The sequence below is a fragment of the Delphinus delphis genome, chromosome 3 (assembly GCF_949987515.2).
Source record: "Delphinus delphis chromosome 3, mDelDel1.2, whole genome shotgun sequence".
NCBI classification, from domain to species: domain Eukaryota; kingdom Metazoa; phylum Chordata; class Mammalia; order Artiodactyla; family Delphinidae; genus Delphinus; species Delphinus delphis.
In genome coordinates, this window is record NC_082685.1 from 20,200,594 (window position 1) to 20,219,812 (window position 19,219).

The 19,219-nt window shown below is 53.7% G+C and overlaps 1 protein-coding gene across 2 annotated transcripts in view; it reads left to right on the forward strand.

Moving 5' to 3' along the window:
- COL23A1 (collagen type XXIII alpha 1 chain) overlaps window positions 1-15,646 on the forward strand; it is a 353,196-nt gene extending 337,550 nt beyond the window's left edge. The window contains exons 13-27 of one of the 2 annotated variants that reach the window (XM_060006761.1): window positions 600-644; window positions 2,074-2,151; window positions 4,198-4,251; window positions 4,879-4,923; window positions 5,810-5,899; window positions 7,207-7,269; window positions 7,570-7,626; window positions 7,889-7,915; window positions 8,835-8,897; window positions 8,982-9,035; window positions 9,226-9,252; window positions 11,791-11,844; window positions 12,137-12,223; window positions 14,143-14,181; window positions 15,319-15,646. In XM_060006761.1, the coding sequence (XP_059862744.1) occupies window positions 600-644; window positions 2,074-2,151; window positions 4,198-4,251; window positions 4,879-4,923; window positions 5,810-5,899; window positions 7,207-7,269; window positions 7,570-7,626; window positions 7,889-7,915; window positions 8,835-8,897; window positions 8,982-9,035; window positions 9,226-9,252; window positions 11,791-11,844; window positions 12,137-12,223; window positions 14,143-14,181; window positions 15,319-15,348 (813 nt within the window). In that variant the 3' untranslated portion in view covers window positions 15,349-15,646. Of the gene's footprint in view, window positions 1-599; window positions 645-2,073; window positions 2,152-4,197; window positions 4,252-4,878; window positions 4,924-5,809; window positions 5,900-7,206; window positions 7,270-7,569; window positions 7,627-7,888; window positions 7,916-8,834; window positions 8,898-8,981; window positions 9,036-9,225; window positions 9,253-11,790; window positions 11,845-12,136; window positions 12,224-14,142; window positions 14,182-14,583 lie in introns of both variants that reach the window. The other variant, XM_060006760.1, reaches the window with a different exon arrangement.
- The last annotated feature ends 3,573 nt before the right edge of the window (window positions 15,647-19,219 follow it).

Here is a 19,219-nt window from a genome sequence, read left to right on the forward strand (position 1 = left end):
CTGCACTGAGCCTATGCCCCCCAACCCACGGCTGGGCTCAGGCACGTTCTCAGGGATTACTCTGGAAGCCCACAGACCCAGGCAGCCCCCAGCCTGCCCCCAGCGCTCTCTCACAGCACACGCCTCTGTTGCAGGGCAAGCCAGGGAGTGCGGGGCCTCAGGGAGAGAATGGCGTGGACAGAGCCCTGGGGCCCAAGGTGACATCACAGTCCACTGCTCTGGTTCCCAAAGGCCCATCACGGGGGAGATGGGTTTCACCTCCAATTTGCCCTTTTAAGTTGGGAGTCCAGGAGGTCCCAGGCCCAGGGGTCTTGTTTGATTGGCAATCAGAAGCCCACCTGGGGGCGGGTGGCAGTGGGTCTGGGTGAGTGATGAGGCCTCCACTGTGTAGACTTGGGCTTCTGGGCCTCAGTGGCCCATCTCTACACAACGAGGGGTCAGAGGAAGGTCTCACAGGCCCTCCCTCAGGGAGCCCCATTCCTGGGATGCCAGTCATGTCCACTCGGCCCTGTGTCCTTTGGGGAAGAGGGGACTAGAGTGGGCAGGGGAACTTTTGGCTTCAGCCCTGCACACCTGGCTGCAACCATGTGTCTCCACAGGGGGAGCCCGGCCAGCCAGGCGCCGATGGAGCCACAGGGCCGCGGGTAAGCCGTCTTCCCCCAGCCACACCAGTGGGATCCAGGGGCCTGATTCCTTCTGAAGCCCCCTGTCCCCCAGAGACCCCAGAAGAGCTGGCAGGAACTGGGAGTCTTTTTTTAATAATAATAATTCATTAGTGATTTTTTTTTTTTTTTTTTGCTTTTAGTCTCATAATACATGCTTTTGGTAAAATGTTCAACTATGGATGTGAAAATAAGAGTCCCGTCCTCTCCCCTCTTCTCCTCCTCCCCAGGAAAGTGTCTGCCCTCCCAGACTCTTTTCTTGGCGTATTCAAACATAGACCTCGATTTGCGACATATGGCATTACCCTCCCCCTGTGGGGCTTTGCCTTTCCCCCAGCCCCACATCACCGTTCACCCCTGTCTCTGGAGCACAGCCACCGCAGCTGGTTCCAGATCTTTTGTGATGAGCCCCTATCAACACACTTTTAGAACTACATCCCAGCCCCTGTTATTGGCCCTGTGATTTTGGGCAATCACATCCCCATTATGCTCCCAGAGGCAGCCTTCCTCCTCCAAAACACAAGTCTAAGCCCACAGCCTGGTCGTGCAGGTGGCCAGGGAATTGGATTAAGCATTGAGTGTGGGAATTCAGTGTACACCTTACAGTTCCGTGAAGGCCATGACCGTGGAGGCAGCTGGCAAATGATGCCCTGGCCTGGGTCTCTCCATCCTGCGCAGATGGCCTCAGGCCTGACCAAAGTGCTCACAGACCCCGCTGCTCTCCTAGCAGAGAAGAGTCCAGTGGGGAGGTGAGGTTCAGATGAAAGGTGAGGTTCCAGCAGCAGTGCACATGCCTGTGAGGATGCGTGCCTGTGTGAACACATGCATGTGCAACACATACATGTGGACATGTGTGTGGGGGGGGTGTGCTCAGAACCAGGAGCGAATGGGAGTGTCAGTGCCTGGTGTGTGCAGTCTCCACCTGAGGTTAAGAAACTGAGGTACAAGGGCAGCATCCAGCCGGCATGTCTTTAATTGGCCCGCGCAGTGTTTTGGAGGGTTTGGGTGTTTTTGTTTGTTTGCCAACATTTAAAAATATGAAGCACTTCACATCAAAATCAGACTCTCCATTTTCTCTCAAGAACGCAGGGATGGACCTCAGTGGGCTTCAGTTCCCACGTGAAGGCAAATCACAGCCACCCCCAGGCTAGGCGGAGGTGTGTTCCTCAGTTGGCCCCAGGCATCCCCCTTCCCTTGTGTCACCCCCTTCCTGGCCCCTGGATTGCTCAGTCAGGGTGCCAGTGCCTGAGAGAATGCAAGAAGACACCATGCTGGGGCCGCCCAGGGTACAGCTGAGAGCTGACCCACAGCTCACTGGCCTGTGTGCAGCCCTGGTTACTAGGTTCTCTGGGTAAGACAGAAATGACTACCATGCTTTTCCCTGAAATTCTTCCTCTTCTTTCTGCCTCAGGGTGCCCCAGGCCTCAAGGGTGAGCAAGGAGACACGGTGGTAATTGACTACGATGGCAGGATCTTGGATGCCCTTATGGTAGTGTTCCTGGTAGACCCTGATACACCCTTGCTGTTTGTTTTCTGAGGGAATATTCATTTACTTTGTGTATAAGTCCTGCACCTCTTTACACAAGGGACCAGTGGCAGCTTAACAAAAGGCTCCACATTCACCAGGTGCCTGATATGGAAGTCAACGCTGTGTGGAGACCCACACGATGCTGAGAGAGCTACTGTAAATGGGGCCCATGTGGCCCTGAGCTCCTCAGAGGCCAAGACAAAAAGGGAAGCTCACCCTTCAGAAGCAGGAGGCAGGGCCTCCCCGGGGCCTTCCTAGGGAACACAGGCTGGAGGAGGCTGGGTCTTCTAATGACCTCTGGGGGAGAAGAGTGTGGCAAGGCCTGTACTGGGAGGCTCAGGAGATGTATGGCCTCTGAGCCCTGCCCCAGTGCTGGGCAAACTTGGGACCCATCACTGGTAGAGTGAGGGGTTGGGTGCCAGCTGCTCACAGGTACCAGGGAGGGGAGCTAGGGTGGGGAAAGGTGGTCCTCAGAGACAAGACTGGGTGTCAGCACCAAATCCCACCTGAGCTTCAATTTCAGTTATCTCCTACAGGCCTCAGGGAAGCACAAGCTGATGGTAATGTGCCCACCCCAGGCCTGCATGGCGTGGTGTGGTGTGACGTGGCCCAAGGGCATGCATGTGCATGAGCCGCATGGAGAAGCCCTATGAGCTCAGAGAGGCGGGAAGTGGATTTTGGATGCCAGCCGGGGACAATGACTGGATTCAATGGGCAGTGGGCAGACACAGATGGGTGAAGGGAATGGTATGAAAGGTGGGGTTAGCTAGAGGCAGGGAGGCCACCAGGGAGGCATGTGCTGGGCCTGAACCTGGAGAAGGGTGGGTGGAATGGAGGAAGGTTGCAAGACCAGGGGCATCTCAATGGAGGAGCCAACAAGAAGGCACAGGTTGCAAGATATTGGAAGTGTTCATCAACAGATGAATGGATAAAGAAGATGTGTGTGTATATATATACACACACATACAATGGAATTCTACTCAGATATTTTTAAAAAATGAAATTTTGCCATTTGCAACAACATGGATGGACTTGGAGGGTATTATGCTAAGTGAAATAAGTCGGACAGAGAAAGACAAATACTATATGATATCACTTATATGTGGAATCTAAAAAATACAACAAACTAGTGAATATAGCAAAAAATAAGACTCATACATATAGAGAACAAACTAGTGGTTACCAGTGGGGAGAAGGAAGTGGGGAGGGGTAATATAGGGGTAAGGGATTAAGAAGTACAAACTATTATGTTTAAAATAAGCTACAAGGATATATTGTACAACACAGGGAACATAACCAATATTATAATAACTATAACTAAAGTATAACCTTTAAAAATTTGAATCACTATTTTGTACACCTGTAACTTATATAATATTGTACATTAACTATACCTCAGTTGTTAAAAAGTGGGGGCAGGTTAGTGAGAGGAGGTGGAGGGAAGAGACCTGGAACTTGCTGGGCTGGGGGCTGGGCAGCTGCAGCCTTTGTGAAGGGGCATGAGTATGGCGGGTAATGGTGGGCGGCGGGCCTATGGGAGACCTGGGTGGGGACAGGAATTTGGGAGTGAAGACACCATCTCCTCCCAGTGAAACCGAGGGATGCCCAGGACCAGCAGACAGCACCAGAGTTCACAGGAGAGGCAGAGAGCACGGTGCTAGGCCACTGGTGGGAATGTGATCTTTGGCTGGCCTTGAATGCCAGCAAGGGTTTTACACTTGTTTCTAGAGGCAATGGGCTAGCCATTGCAGGATCTTGAGCAGGAGTGTGTTGTGACAAAACCTATACTGAGGGCAGAGGGGTTCTGGGCCCTTCGTGGCAATTAGACACTGTGACGTCTTACCCGATACCTGGTGCGGTCTGCCTGGCCTCCCCCAAGACACAAGGCCTGACCTGACTAGGTGGGAAGGGGGCTGTAAGGGTCACTGCTGCCTCCAGATGTAGGGGTGGGTGGGGAGTGATGGGGAGGCCCCACCTGAATACTGACCCCTTGACTTTCACACACAGGGTCCTCCTGGGCCACAGGGGCCCCCCGGGCCACCAGGGATCCCTGGAGCCAAGGTCAGTGCAGATGTAGCTCTGTGGTCCCCCCAGGCCCCTGTCTCCAGGGCCCACCTCCCCTCTCCCCTCTGCCTCTGCTTCTCTCCCAGCACCCTGGCCTGGCTTCTGGGGCTCAGAGAAAGTGGCCCTGCTCCTTCCTAACCAAGCTGGGTGCCTTCTTCTTGCCCCTGGGTTCTCCCTGGGATCATTCACACGTGTAATCCATAAACGGCCCCTCATGACGTCACAAAGTCCTGTAGATTCCATAGGCATTCCTATGGCCTGCGTGCATCCTTTACACGTGCCCACTTGGCTCAGGAGAAGGAGCCCAAGACTTTGAAATCAGGCAGGGTCTGGTCTCTGCCATCATCCCTGGGCTGTGTGGCCTGGAGCCTCAGCTTCCAAATCTGTAACCTACCAACCTACTATAGCCACGGGCTGCACCTGCCCATAGGGGCTGAGGAAATGGAGGAGAGGGTGGTTGGTGCCTGGCACTGTGCTGGACACCCAGTGAGCATCTTCTTGAAGCTCCAACTGCAGGGACCCAACCCAGGGCTGGTGTGCTGGTCAGGGGAAGCAGCCTGGCCACAAATTCCTGCCAGGGGCTGTGGGACACCATAACCCCCCTTGCTGTCTATTCCCTTCCAGGGCGAACTCGGATTGCCTGGTGCTCCAGGAATCGACGGAGAGAAGGTCTCTGGGCCTTTTATTTCCTTGGTGATGCCGGTGCTTGGCGTCGGACTGTGTGTGTGTGTGTGTGTGTGTGTGTGTGTGTGTGTGTGTGTGTGCGCGCGCGTGTGCGTGTGCGCAGAGTTGGAGAGAGGCAACAGAACAGAGTGGGCTCTGGAGCCTGTGTGCAAATCCTGGTTCTGCCCGTAGACCTCAGGCAAGCTACTCACTTTCTGGCAGCCTTAGTTCCTCACCCACAGGTGAAGATGGTATAACAGGGCTGCCATGAGGGTTAAATAACTGTGTATGGAACACACCTGAGAGCAGTGCCCGCATGTAATAGCAAAGAGTCTTCAAATGTTAGCTAAAAGTATCACTGTCGTTATTGATATTATTCCAAGTGTACATGTGTGTGTGTGATCCTACATAGACTCGACAGTGTCCATGAGAACCACTTAACATTCATGGGTGTGCTTTAGCACTGGGTCCCTCATGTGTGGCACACAGTGGACGTTACAAAATTGGTTGAATGAGGGAATATGGTGGCTGGAAGGGTGACTGAGGGACGGTTGGTTGTATGTGGGGCTCCCACCATTGGCTCCTGAGATATGAGCACAAGGTTGGCCCCAAACCCCATATGCGCCCCTTGGTAGCTGCCCAGTCCCAGTCCCACTTGCTCTACCCCCTCCACGCCCTGCCCCACCCTGCACCCCTGCTTGCAGTGAGGCACGCTAGGGGCTGCCCCTTCTCTGTCTCCGACCAGGCCCCTCTGCTCATTCATCACCTGGTCTGGAGGGGAGGACCCACAAGGAGGAGGTGGGGGTCTGGCTTGGCCTGGACTAAGCTCTGGGGACCTGCCAGCATTGGGGGGAGGGAAAGTGCCTACTGTACCTTGTTCTGTGGTTTTCAGGGTCCCAAAGGACAGAAAGGAGACCCAGGAGAAGCCGGGCCGATAGGACCCAAAGGGGAAGCAGGAGAGATGGGCCTGTCAGGCCTCCCGGTATGTGGCTGGGTGGGCCTCACCCTACTTGCCCCACGCAGGGGTCCCAAGGTGAATGCGTGTCCCCCACGGTGGCTGCCAGGGGCTGGGGCCCTACGGTCCTAGTCTCAGCCCAGCCCTGGCCCACCGAGCCTTTGAAGGGAAGCTCTGGGCTGCCCTAACTCTGAGCCCCCACTTCCTCCTCTGTAGAAGGACCTACCACTTACCTCCCAAGGCCTCCTTAAGGTGAAATAAGGAGGCCTCGCCTAGTGTCCGGTGGTTAGACTGGGAGCTCTGACAGCCCACGTTTGCATTCTGCTCCATCTCTTACTGACTCTGGAACCCTGTGCAAGTGACCTAACCTCCCTGGGCCTCAGTTTCCTCAGCTCTAAAATGGGGGTGAATAAAAAGAAACGAAATTGAGTAATTTGTAGTGAGGTAGATGGACCTAGAGTCTGTCATACAGAGTGAAGTAAGTCAGAAAGAGAAAAACAAATACCATATACTAACACATATATATGGAATCTAAAAAAAAAAAATGGTTATGAAGAACCTAGGGGCAGGACAGAAATAAAGACGCAGACGTAGAGAATGGACTTGAGGACATGGGGAGGGGAAGGGTAAGCTGGGACAAAGTAAGAGAGTGGCATGGACATATATACACTACCAAATGGAAAATCGATAGCTAGTGGGAAGCAGCCACATAGCACAGGGAGATCAGCTCCGTGCTTTGTGACCACCTAGAGGGGTGGGATAGGGAGGGTGGGAGGGAGACACAAGAGGGAGGAGATATGGGGATGTATGTATGTGTATAGCCGACTCATTTTGTTATAAAGCAGAAACTAACACACCATTGTAAAGCAATTATACTCCAATAAAGATGTTAAAAATTAATTAATTTAATTTAATTAAAATGGGGGTGATAATCTCCCACTCCTACAAGGGAACACATGGACAGGGCTGAGAATGATTGGCTAACATGTGATAAATACCTTCTGTCACCATCATTTTTAGCACTGCTCTTGTCATGCGTGGCTAGGTGCGAAGAGCTGCCACCACTACATACCCATTGTCCATCCATGAGGCTTACTCAGCTAGAGAGCTGGTGCCAGGATTTGAACTCCAGGTCTTTACTTCCAGAGCCCCTGGCTGCCCCCGCCCCACAGGAAACAAACCCACTGATTTAAGGAAAACTATTTTAAGCTGCAATGGCCAACTTATTGCTGCTGCCCAGAAGCCTTATGGGGGAAGGAAGGGGAGGTGCTGAGCCCCATGGATGGTGATTTCGGTGATGGACAGAAAAGGCTCAAGGCCATCCTATCCTGCAGGGTGCCGACGGCCCCAAGGGGGAGAAGGGAGATCCGGCATCTGACAACCTACAGGAGAGCCTGGTAAGGGGGCTGCTGATGATCTCTGCTGTGGGCTGGCTGGGGCCCTGAGCCTTGGGACACAAGGACCACCTGGCCTGACCAAGCCCAGGGCAGTGAGGGAGGGGGAGGGGGAGCCTGAGGCCTGTCTTTGAACCCAAAGGCCAGCACTGGGCCTCCCACCAGGCAGAGCCCTCCTGGGGGCAGCAGGGAGCTCGGCGCCCATACCCAGGCAGTGCTCCTCCAATGTCCGATGAACTCAAGTGTGGGTGAGTGAGGGATGACGGGGCGATGGGTGACTAATCCACCTCTGACCCTTCCTAGGCCCAGATCATAGTGGAACCAGGGCCCCCAGGCCCCCCTGGTCCCCCAGGCCCCATGGTAAGAATGTTTGGCTTGAAGCAGCTGGGATACGAAGAGGGTGGTGGGCTCAGGCCCAGGGGAAGAGAGGATACCCCAGAGCGGGGGGGCACATCAGATAAGGAGGGCAGAGCCCAAGTCTGGGCTTGGGAGGCCACAGAGGTCAGGGCCACAGGGGCCAGTGAGTGGCCTGCAAGCCTATGTGGCCACTGCAACAGGGCCTGACCTGGAGGTCTGGACCCATCCTGATGGCCTTTCTGACCTGTTTCCCCTCCTTCTCCAGGGCCTTCAGGGAATCCAGGGTCCCAAGGTGAGTCCTAAAGCATGGGTAGGAGCCCCTCCCACTTGCTGCTGGCTCACAGCCTGGACAGTTCCAAAACGTCTTGCTAGTAGACAAAGCGAGGGCCCCATGCTCGGCCCTGGACCAGCCCTGCATCTTCCCAGGGCCTGGCCATTCGCAATCCCCTATAGAATAATCCTGCTGATGCCCCCACCCAACACTTGGCCTCTCCATTCCTTGCCCCCTCCCCTAGTGCACATCTGTCTTTCAACTGCCCACACCTGGATATGAGGTCTTGGGTTTGGTGTATATTACATAAAGTCATGTCCTCTGCTCTTAAATTAAAGCCGTGAGTGTGGCCTGACCATGTGCCCTGTCCCAGAGAGGCCAGCTGGCCTCCCTGCATCTCCCTAGTTTACCCTGGGGGAGAGCACATCTCTGCTTCCCAAGCTCAGATGCTGAATGGGACCTCAGAATCATGGAATCCCAGAGCTGAGCAGGGCCGGGCATGTGGCCATACCAGATGTGCTGCTTCTGGTTCTGTTTTGTCCCGAGGCCTCCCCAGATCATGTTTAGAAGAAGCAGCTGCTGTCAGGGATGGGGTCCAAGACTGGGACTCAGAAATGCAGTTGCCACTCAGCCCTGCCACTCCCTGGCTGTACAACTGGGCCTGTCCCTGCCCCTCTCTGTCCCTCTGTTTCCTCATCTGTGAAATGGGTGTGACCATAACCACCTTCCATGATTACTGAAAAAGTCCACATGTGAGAAAAGGTAAAATGTGCACACCCACATTCTGATTATTTGCCCAAGAAGGGAGCCAGGGCCAGGCCTGTCAGAGCTTGGAGTCTGTCCCTCTGCCCTGTACACCCCGGTTCCCGCACAGGCCCCAAGCTTTCCTGTCCTGCCATCTGTCTGGCCCCCTTAACTGGTGTCTCCCCTTTGCTTCCAGGGCTTGGACGGAGCAAAGGGAGAGAAGGGCATGTCGGGTGAGAGAGGATCCAGTGGCCTGCCTGTGAGTGTCATGAGCCTTGTTTGTCCTTAGAGGTGCTAATTTCTATAACTGTCATGCCTCTTGACCCATTCCTTTTCCACCCAGGGGCCAGCTGGCCCACCAGGCCTTATTGGGCTGCCAGGAACCAAAGGAGAGAAGGTAACGTCCTTCCTTTAATGCCCCCCAACTATCGTGTCACTCAGTCCTGGGGGCTCAACCCCTGCACTTCACTGGTCCCTGGGGCCAGAATTCAGGTTCTGTGGACAATTCACAGGGCTGAACTTCCAGCAGCAGTGTTCCCAGCACCTCCTTCTCAGCCCTCTCACATCTCCTCTTTGTCTATTCTCAGGGCCGACCCGGGGAGCCAGGACTAGATGTAAGTATTTCACCGTTCACTGTGACTGGGTCCCTCCCATGTGTAAGTTTTGCCCTCATGCTGCCCATACAGTAACTTGATCTGGTTAGCTTGGATGTATTCCCCTTCCCCATGGCTGGGACTACAACTGACTCGTTCTGCCCACGTCCCCATTGCTAAGTCCAACACACAGCCCAGAGTAGGCGCTTTGTTGATGGATGGATGGATGGATGGGTGGATGAAGGATGGGTGGATGGTGGGTAAATGAGTGATGGATATAAATAAATGATGGATGTAAATGAATGATGGATCATGGATCATGGATGTATGAATAGTAAGTGAATAGATGATGGATGGAGGATGGTGGAGGATGGATGGAGGATAGAGAATGGATGGATGATCCATTGGAGTAGGGAGGTGGGAATAGCAGTGAGGAGCCTGTTGCAATATCCTGGTGAAAGATGACGAGGCTTCAGCTAGTGCAGTACTGTGGGAAGGAGAGAAGGAGAAGTATTAACCCAGTGTTGATTGGATCAAGAGACAGAAAGCACAATTTAAACTGGTTTAAACTGACTCATACCTGAAAAATCCAGATGTATGACACATAGATCCAGGGCCCAAGTGTGTCAACATGACCCAACCTCTCATTCTCTCTTGTCTCTGCTTCCTCTGTGTAGTCATCATTCCAGTTTCCACATGGTGATGAGATGGAGCCAAGAGCTCCAGACCTGCATCCCCCTCGGTCCAAATCCTGGAGAAAGGCATTTGCCTCACTCTCTACTCTTTGAGAAAAAGTCTTATCAACTCTCCTTGGCCCCAGCTAGGTTAATGCTGAAATGTCACTTGCCATAAGAATGCAGTGCCCTGACTGGCCAGCCTGCTCACATGCTCCATCCTGGAGCTGGTGGTGGAGTTGGTGAATTGTGAGAAGGGAGGGTGGTTCCCAGGAAAATCAGGTAGCTATTGCAAGGGAAATGGTGACCAGATGCAGGCAGGGCTGCAAGGGCTCTGGCGTCCACCCTAGACTTTAAGGAGAAAATGTCACCATGGAAAGCGCCTGCAGACAAGGAAGAGGAAGAACTCTAGACTGACTTTCTGACTGGGAGGGCCACGTTACATCGATGAGGAGGGTCAGGAGAAGACACTGATGAATCCAGCTCAGGCTGTGGACCCAGGGAGGTAGTGGGGGTGGAGCAAAAGGGACTCCGTGGCCACAGCTGCTCTCTGGGAGGCCTGGAGCTCAGAGTGGCATCTTAAAGCCATACCTACCTGCTCTACCTGGCAAACTCCTGGCACCCACTCCACCAGGCCCTGCTGAAATGGGGAGCCTGCTCGGAAGCCTTACCTGACCTCACACCTGGACAGAAGAGCTCCTCTCCCTGGGACCCCGTGGTATCTGGTTCAGACCTCTGTCACTGACCATTGATCATCATCTTCTGCACCCCACTGCCTGCCATGTTAGACTGTGTACCTTTGTACCTGCAGGGTTTTAATTTATGGGGATGACTTAGTGATGACACAGAGTGGCCTAATGCCTTTGACAGAAGAACTTATAGCTTACATTTCCCAGGGAAATGGCATGTCCCACATGGGGCCACATGGAGACGCAGCAGTTTTCGTTGGCAGGCAGTAAGGAGTGAGGAAAAAGCCTAGGCCAGGGCTTTTATTGGTGTTTCTATGGGAAAAGCAAGGCAGAGCAGAGTAAACAGTTTAGGACTAGCTAGTTTAAATAATCCTGGCAGGCTTTGGGCTATATAGTCTCTTGTTGCCTGCTACCTGGTCCTGGCATGATTTGGGCCAGGGGAAATATTGACTTGGTGTGTGAGTTAGATAGAGTGGGTAGTTGGGGGATTGGTTGGTTTGCATCTGAAAGGCATGCTCCCAGCCTAGCCCTTTGCTATATGTAAGAGTTGACTACCCCTGGGAGAGGCAGCCTCTCCCTAGCCAGCAAGATTTTGAGGATATCAATGTATCATATTTCTAAAAACAATGTAATAAATATAAGAGGGAACATATCAAATCTGATTTTCTGCCCTCAGCATTCAGCCCAAAGCCCAGTTCCTAGTTGATGCTTAGAAATGTTGGTTGGGTAGATGAACAGATGGACAAATGGATGGATGGGTGGGTGGGCATATGAGTTTGAGCCAAAGGTAGAGAACAGAGGGCACCATTACTTGGTCTGCTGAAGATGGTGATAAAAACTTACATGGGTTTCCTGTGTCTCTGTCCCCAGCCAAGCCTGGGCCAATGCATGCTGCATCTGACTTGACATAAGAGAAAGCCCCTTGCTAGCGGTTCTGCCTGAGGGCTTCCATCCAGAAACAACAACAGTGTTCTACTTTGGAGGAAGCAGTGCTGGTGTCCTGAATGCATGTTTTCTCTAAGTCATCCTGGTACCCAGCATCTGTGTCACCTAGGAGCTGGGGCTGGTCCAGCTTGTACCACGAATATGCGTGGAGGGAAGGGGCAAAGGTGGATCGGAGAGGAGCAGAGATGAACAGATAAGCAGAACAGACCTCAAATTTCATCATCAGGTTTAACCTTTAATCCTTTTGTCAGGGTTTCCCTGGACCTCGAGGAGAGAAAGGCGACCGGAGCGAGCGTGGAGAGAAGGTGAGGGAGGTGGAGAGAAAGTGAGGGGCAGCTGGAGAGAAGGTGAGGGCAGGAGGAAAGAAGGAGGGAGGCAAGTGAAGAGAAGGAGAGAGCAGGCAGAAAAGAAAGGAGGTGGGAGACAGGAAGCAAGCAGAGAGAAGGCGAGGTGGGCGGGAGGAGGTAGGGCCAAAAGGCTGGGATGCGGGCAGCAGGGCAGGGGTGGCTGCCGGCCCCAGGCCCATCTCTCTGAAGGGCATTGGGGGTGCCCTGGGCCTGGCAGCCACCGCCACACCCCATCTCCCTTCTTGCACAGGGGGAGCGCGGTGTCCCCGGTCGGAAAGGAATGAAAGGCCAGAAGGGCGAGCCGGGACCCCCAGGCCTGGACCAGCCATGTCCAGTGGTACGTGTTGGCGAGACGTGGGAGCCCCAACCCAGGTCTTTGCCAACTCCTGCCAGGGTGGGGCCATGTCTTCCCTGTACTCAGAACTCAGCTGCAAGTCCCAGGGGCCCCATGGGTCCCACCCTGGGGGGCCCACACTGCAGGGCCACCCCTGCTGTCTCTGCTGTCATGGTGGCTCCTCTTGCTCTGGTCCTGACCCCTCCATGGGCAAGGCTGAGGACCCACCCTGTCTATAGAGAGGGAGGCCTGGTCAGGGACAGAGCTTCCTTGGACCTAAAGGGGGATGGGACCACCCTCACCTCTCTGGGAGTTTCTCCCGTCCCAGAGGAGGCTTTTGCTGGTCTGGGTAGCCCCACACTCATCCCCTGCATCCCCTCCACATTCCCCAAAGCCCCATCTGTGAAGGGAACTTCACAGCCTTTCTCCTCTCCTGCTTCTTTACAACAGCCTCTCATGGCCCACCAGACTCAGTACCTGAAATAACCAAAGTTTGGTTCTCTTTTTCTAGAAGGCAGGGAGGGTTTACTTGTCAAACTCTTCCAGTGGAGCTCAGAAAAGACAGGAAAAACAAAACAGCTGAGTTCTCATACTAAAACTCACCAGATACTCACATCTGGCCTTCCCCGCCAGGGACACGGAGCCATGTGGTGTACCCCTTCCAAAGGGGGGTCAGGAGCAGGGACCCCCGAAGCCCAGTCCTCTGACCTCTAGTGGGTCATTTGGCCCTCTGTTCCTCAATCTCCTCATCCATGCAATGGAGGTGCTAATCCCTGGCTCCAGATGGCTTTGAGGAGGCAATCGCTCCTGAAAGCTCCATGTCGCTGAAAGGGCCAGCGACAGCAGGGGAACAGGGTGGCCCAGCCCCGCAGCCTCGGGCCCTGGGCCAAGACTTCCCTCCAAGTCATTAAGCCTTTGTCTTTGAAACAGGAGAATCTTAAATGCGGAGGCAGGCGAGGGGCGCCAGGCTCCAGGGGCCTGGAGAGGGGCAGCAGACCCTGCCCTGCGGTACGCGGCCTGGCCTGCTGTGTGCTGTGCGCCATGCTGTGCTGGGCATTCTGAGCTGCCTGTGCCCGCTGCTCTGCCCTGCCTTCCTCCATTCTGCCTGCCTTTCCATTCTTCCCCCTCCTCCCCACTTCCCTTTGAGTCCCAGCCTCTGCCCCTGGTGGATGCATGGCAGTGCCGGGGTTGTGCTCCCACGTGCCTGAGGTCTGCCTGTGTGCTTTGGAACGGAGTGAAGTGTGGTCCACTACAGCGTCCACCAGGGACGCTAGGCTGACTGACGGGTCAGCCTTTGTCCGTCTCCATCTCCCCACCTCTGGACCACCTGAAGAAACCCGCCCCCCTGCTTGTGTCTGGTGCCTCCAGACGATCCCCACCCCAACCCCACACACACACCTCCCCACCCCGGCCCAGTGTCCACCCTGACCTCAACCTCCTCTGTCTGCCACTCAGATCCAGACACAGGCACCAGGACAGGCCAAAAGGGAATCCCATTTCCTAAACTGTCCTTCAAATACTCTTGGACACATGACTGAGAGCTCTCAGGCCCCCGGTGTGAGCTGTTAGAGCCACTGTCACAGCTGCCAGACAGAAAGCCATGCAGCCCCTCGCAAGGACCAGGGCCAGGCCCTACTCCTGGCCTGTGGATGTCTGGCATGATGCCCTGTACTCCATGGTGTCCTGGTTCTGCCTACAGCACATATGTCCCAGCAAAGCCCATGGGGGCACACTTGGAATAAGCACAGAGAGGGGCTGCCATGTCCCATGACCTGACTACCCAGGTAGACAGGGCAGGCATTCGGGCCCTGCCTCAGTGGGGTCCGGTGGCCTGAGGTGGCAGCTCCCTACACCTGGGGCAGGAGTGTGTAGGGCCCTGACCAGCCCCCCATCCTTGTCATTGAAACCTTCTTCCTTTCCAGGGCCCTGATGGGCTGCCCGTGCCTGGCTGCTGGCATAAGGTACTTTGCAGGGAAGAGTCTCCAGGGCAGGCTGGGAGGAGTGGGGGGCCCAGGGGGCCTCAGGGCTGGGTGCCTGCTGCTCCCCACACAGTGACTGAACAGCCAAGTCTCCCCTAGATGACCCTAGATTTGACTCTCCCATCACGTGGCCCAAGGCCCAGGGCTGTGATCCTAGGTGGTTGTGCACAGACCACCCTCTTGGTCATAAAGGGCTCACTCAACGCCTGGCCCAGCCAGTGCAAAGCCATCAGCACCCCCTGGGACTTTGTCCATACCGCCCCCCTGAGAGGGGGTGGAATCCAGGAGATTGGGGTGAGAGGATTGGGGGCGTGCAGACCAGGGGCAGGGCCTCTGGGGCTTCCCGGTCCCCTCCTCACCTTCAGTCTTTCCCTCCTTTTCCAGTGACCCCAAGCACGCATCTCACAACCTGTACAGATCCGTGTGGACATTTTTAATTTTTGTAAAAACAAAACAGTAATATATTGATCTTTTTTCACGGGATGCACCACCATACCTGTGGCCTTTTGACATTTGAGAGTGTACCCAGCCCAGCCCCAGAATGATCAGCACGTGAAGCTGCCAGGAAAGTGGACAGGCCCATTGGGGGCAATGTGTACTTGAGGGGCACCCTCAGGACTTGGCTTTCCCGGGAAGGAGATGAAGGTGAAAGTGCCTGGCTCAGGAGAGGCTGCAAAGATGTCAGGTTGGGCCTTCAGTCACCTGATTAGCAGAGACTCTGGCTGTCCCGCTGCCCTGCAAGAGCCTGCCCTCTGAAGCTCTGGAGCCCAGGATCCACACCATCCAAAAAGGCTCAGGGCATGAATGGCAAATGCAGCTGCTCCTGGCCTCTCTGGCCTCTGCACTCAGCCACAGCCAGCTGACAGGACTCCCACCCACCACTTGTAGCTGGACACGGGGAGCTGTGGGAAGCACCCTAAGGGGTTGAGCCCCCGCCAAGTTCCGTAGGCCTCAGGAACCAGCCTGCCTTCCGTGAGAACAAGTGTCCTCTGGCCGGGAGTGGAGGCCGAGCACTGTGATAACTACCACATGGACCCAGCAGCAGGGAGCCCTATGATCCCGAAATGTGGAGGTCCCAGGCTGGAATGTCTGTTGTTCTTGTCTCTCCACCACCCACAGCAGGGACCTGATGGGACTTTGCCAGCCTGAGGAGATGGACCCCAAGCTCAGAGTTGGCGTCTCACCGACCCCAAGGCTTCCACCCAGGGGAACTCTGGTCAGCCTGCCAAAAATGAGTCCTCCGAGTGAGCTATGCAAATGAAGAGAGCCTCGGGGCTGCTTCCAGGCCTGCCTAAGTAGGGCACCTATGCCCTGAGCCAGTGATGCTCTGAGAAGAGGCTTCCCCACCTCTGACAAGGGTTCCCGGCCACCAGCTCCAGCCCAACCACTTGCCTACCCCCTCTGTGTAGATGGAAATTGTTGCGTGAAATAAACAACAAATGTGTGTCTTGGGTATGCCTGTCCTTGCAGACTGCCCCTAGCACCATACCTAGGTGAGGTTTCAGCCTGGCTTTTGCTGGGTGGGGAGGGATAAGGGAACTCTCCTTGGGCCAGAGCCACCCCAGAAACCAGAGGAAGTAGTTCAGGCTCACAGCAAAGATGGGGTTTAGAGTTAGGAAGACACAGACTCAAGGCCTAGCCCTGCTACATACCAGCTGAGCCTTCTGTGCAGTCACCCATGTCAGTGAGCCCCTGTGTTTCCTCTGAACTCATGACCCATGACTGCTGCATAACAAATCACCCTAAAATTTGTTGCCTTAAAACAATGATCCTTGGAACCTAGAAAAATGGTACAGATGAACCAGTTTGCAGGGCAGAAATAGAGACACAGCTGTAGAGAACAAACGTATGGACGCCAAGGGGGGAAAGTCAGGGGAGGATGAATTGGGAGATTGGGATTGACATGTATACCCTAATATGTATAAAATGGATAACTAATAAGAACCTGCTGTATAAAAAAATAAATTAAAAAATTTAAAAAGACAAACAAACAAAAAAACAGTGATCCTTGGGAATTCCCTGGCAGTCCAGTCATTAGGACTCGGCACTTTCACTGCAGGGGCCCAGGTTCAATCCCTGGTCAGGGAATTAAGATCCCGTAAGTCACGCGGCATGGCCAAGCAAACGAAACAATGATCCTTTCTGTTTCTCTCTTACAGTTCTGGGGGTAATGGGCTCAGTTGGGCGGTTGTCACTCAAGCTTTCCCACACCTGGCAGTTGATGTTGTCTGTCCTCTGGGACCTCAGATGGCCAGAACACCTCTCTGTGTGGTCTGGGCTTCCTCAGAAGGAAGCTAGTGGATTCACAGGGTGAATGTCACAGGTGGACCAGGTGGAAGCTGTGTCACCTTTTACAGCCAAGCCTCAGAAGTCATATGGTGTTACTTCCTGCCAGAATCAGAGGTTCACCCTAATTTAAGGGAAAATTTTCGACATCATATTTTAAGGAGAAAATGGAATAGGAGATGGACAGCCATCTTAGAAAATTCAACCTGCCACGTCATCTGTACAATGGGACAGCAGTGCTTACCATGCTGACTGTGGTTTAGTGAGAATACACGAAGAACCTAGGACAGGTCAAGCACTCGGAAACAACCATGGTTGTAAGTTCCCTCTCTCCTCCTGACCCCAAGCCCAAGCAAGGGCCACAGGGGTGTAGACAAGAAGGGGCCTGCAGTGATGGTGTCTCAGCCTTCTCCCTCCAAGAACTGAGGCCTAAGGAGGCCACAGTATGGGTAGTCCCCCCAGACACTGCTACGTGGCCTCCTCACTAACAAAACAGGCCCAGCCACACACTGGCTAAGGAGAAAGAATAGGTTAAGTCTCCACCTCTGTTTCCCTCAGTTGCTGGCAATAAATAGCAGGCCATGCTGCTCAGCCAGTCACGTGGGTCACCAGAGAAGTCAGTAGTATGAAAAGGAACAGAAACACAGAGGGGCTGTGATGACTGATGGAGACCAGTGGACATCCAGGTGTCCTTTGGAGCTCCAGCATCACCGCACAAATCTACTGCACTGTGCAATTTGTAATTTGCTCCTTCCTCCACCCAGGTAACTCACTGGATCCCCTCACCATCCCTGTAAAGGGCCTATGTGGTTGGTGTCACTATTTCCATCTTACATATGGGGAAAGTGAGGCTCCAAGGGGTTAGTCCCCTGTTCAAGGATGCATGGTAGCAGGCTTGGGACAGAACCTAGGCTCTTGGATGTCCTCCAATTTATCTTTCCCAAATTGCTTGGCAAAGCATGGAGTCTGTGGGTAGCACCATGATGCTGGGTGACTGGCGAGCACAACCTCACGAGGGTAGAAGCCACGTGTTCCCCCTTCCCCAGATACCCAAGGGGGTCCCTTTCCTGCTCCTTTGGGCAGGACAGGGCCATTCATGGCCCATTGCTGCCCCCTTGTGGCCTCATGCTGTGTATTCTCAGGTCTGCAAACTTCAAAATTTAGTCTGCAGAGTCCTCCAAGAGCTTGGGGTGGGGGCAAGAGACTATAGAAGAGTGACTTGCTAAGGTCCCAGCTGAGACACAGGGGAGCACCCTGCCTCACAGCTGAGCCTTAAGGACTGAGGGCCTCACGTCCCCCTGCCAAGAAGGGCAGCTATGCCTCAAACTACCCCTTTCAAAAGCAAAGAAAGCACATTTATGGAGCCCCACTGTGTGCCATGGCATCTAAACTAATCACAAGGATGACTGTTCCCCTTTTGCAGATGAAGCTGAGGCCAGAGAGGAGTGAGCTTACGCAGGTCTCCTTTCTCCCAATCCCTAGGATGCTACTAGAAATTCATGGAATGCTTTTGATTGCCACAATGATTGGGGGACACTCCTGGCATTAGTGAGTAGGGCCAGGGACATCAAACATCTTAAATGCATGGGACGGTCCTGCCCAATGATGAACCATCTCACTGAGAATGCCAATGCTGCCTGCATTGAGAAACGACGTGCCCTGGCTTCAAATCTTGACTCAGCCACTTCCTCTCTTCCCCTGCCCTCTTGGCCTCCGATGGTACCTCAAAGGTCGGGCATGAGATAATGGACAGAGGAGTGCTTAGCACAGAGCCAGAGGAAAGAAAGACTGGGCTTCTCTGAGCAGGAAGAAGGGGAAGCTTCCTGGTGTTGTCCTGCCCCTATTGTAGATACTCTTGGCCCAGTAAATGGCCCAGCCTGGTCTGACCTCCAATCTCCTGACTCTGGACATCCCGGGAGTGGGTGAGATATGAGCTGGGCCTGACTGTGGCCTTCTTACCCTCTACCCTAAAGCAGGAAAAGTTCTTGAGCCAACCTGACTTTTCTGAGCTGCCTGTGCCACAAGACAGGCTTGTGTTTGGGCTCAAGACAGGGCCAAAGATGGGCCCCACAGAGAGCTCTCAGACTCCCTCTTACACACACACACACACACACACACACACACACACAGACACACACACACACAAAAGCATGCACATTACATTAAAAGCTGGAACTGCAGGATGTACAGACACCTATTGGTCTCCCTACTAAAGAGGAGGAGCAGATCCACTGAGAAAACTAGTGACCTCCCACTCACATTTCACATGCAGGGAGCGGGGCTTGACCCTCAGAAAAAATGTGCGGGCCACAAGCAACCTCTCTTGGTTAATTTGGGAGGAATTTTTTTCATGAATCAAGGTTCAATTCAGCTTTACAATTAAAAGAAAGAAACTTCATTCAGTGTGCAATAAAGAAAAAGTTCTGGAGATGGATGGTGGTGATGGGTGCATGTGAGTGTACTTAATGCCACTGAACTTGTACACTTAAAAATGTTAAAATGGTAAATTTTATGTTTTTTATATATATATATATTATATATATATATGTTACCACAATAAAGAAACTCCAAATGTTCTTTAATAAATGCCTTAAGCAGGAATTCCCTGGCAATCCAGTGGTTAGGACTCAGTGCTTTCATTGCCAGGGCCCAGGTTCGATCCCTGGTTGGGGAACTAAGATCCCAAAAGCTTCGCAGCACAACCAAAAAAAAAAAAATTCCTTAACCATTTTAC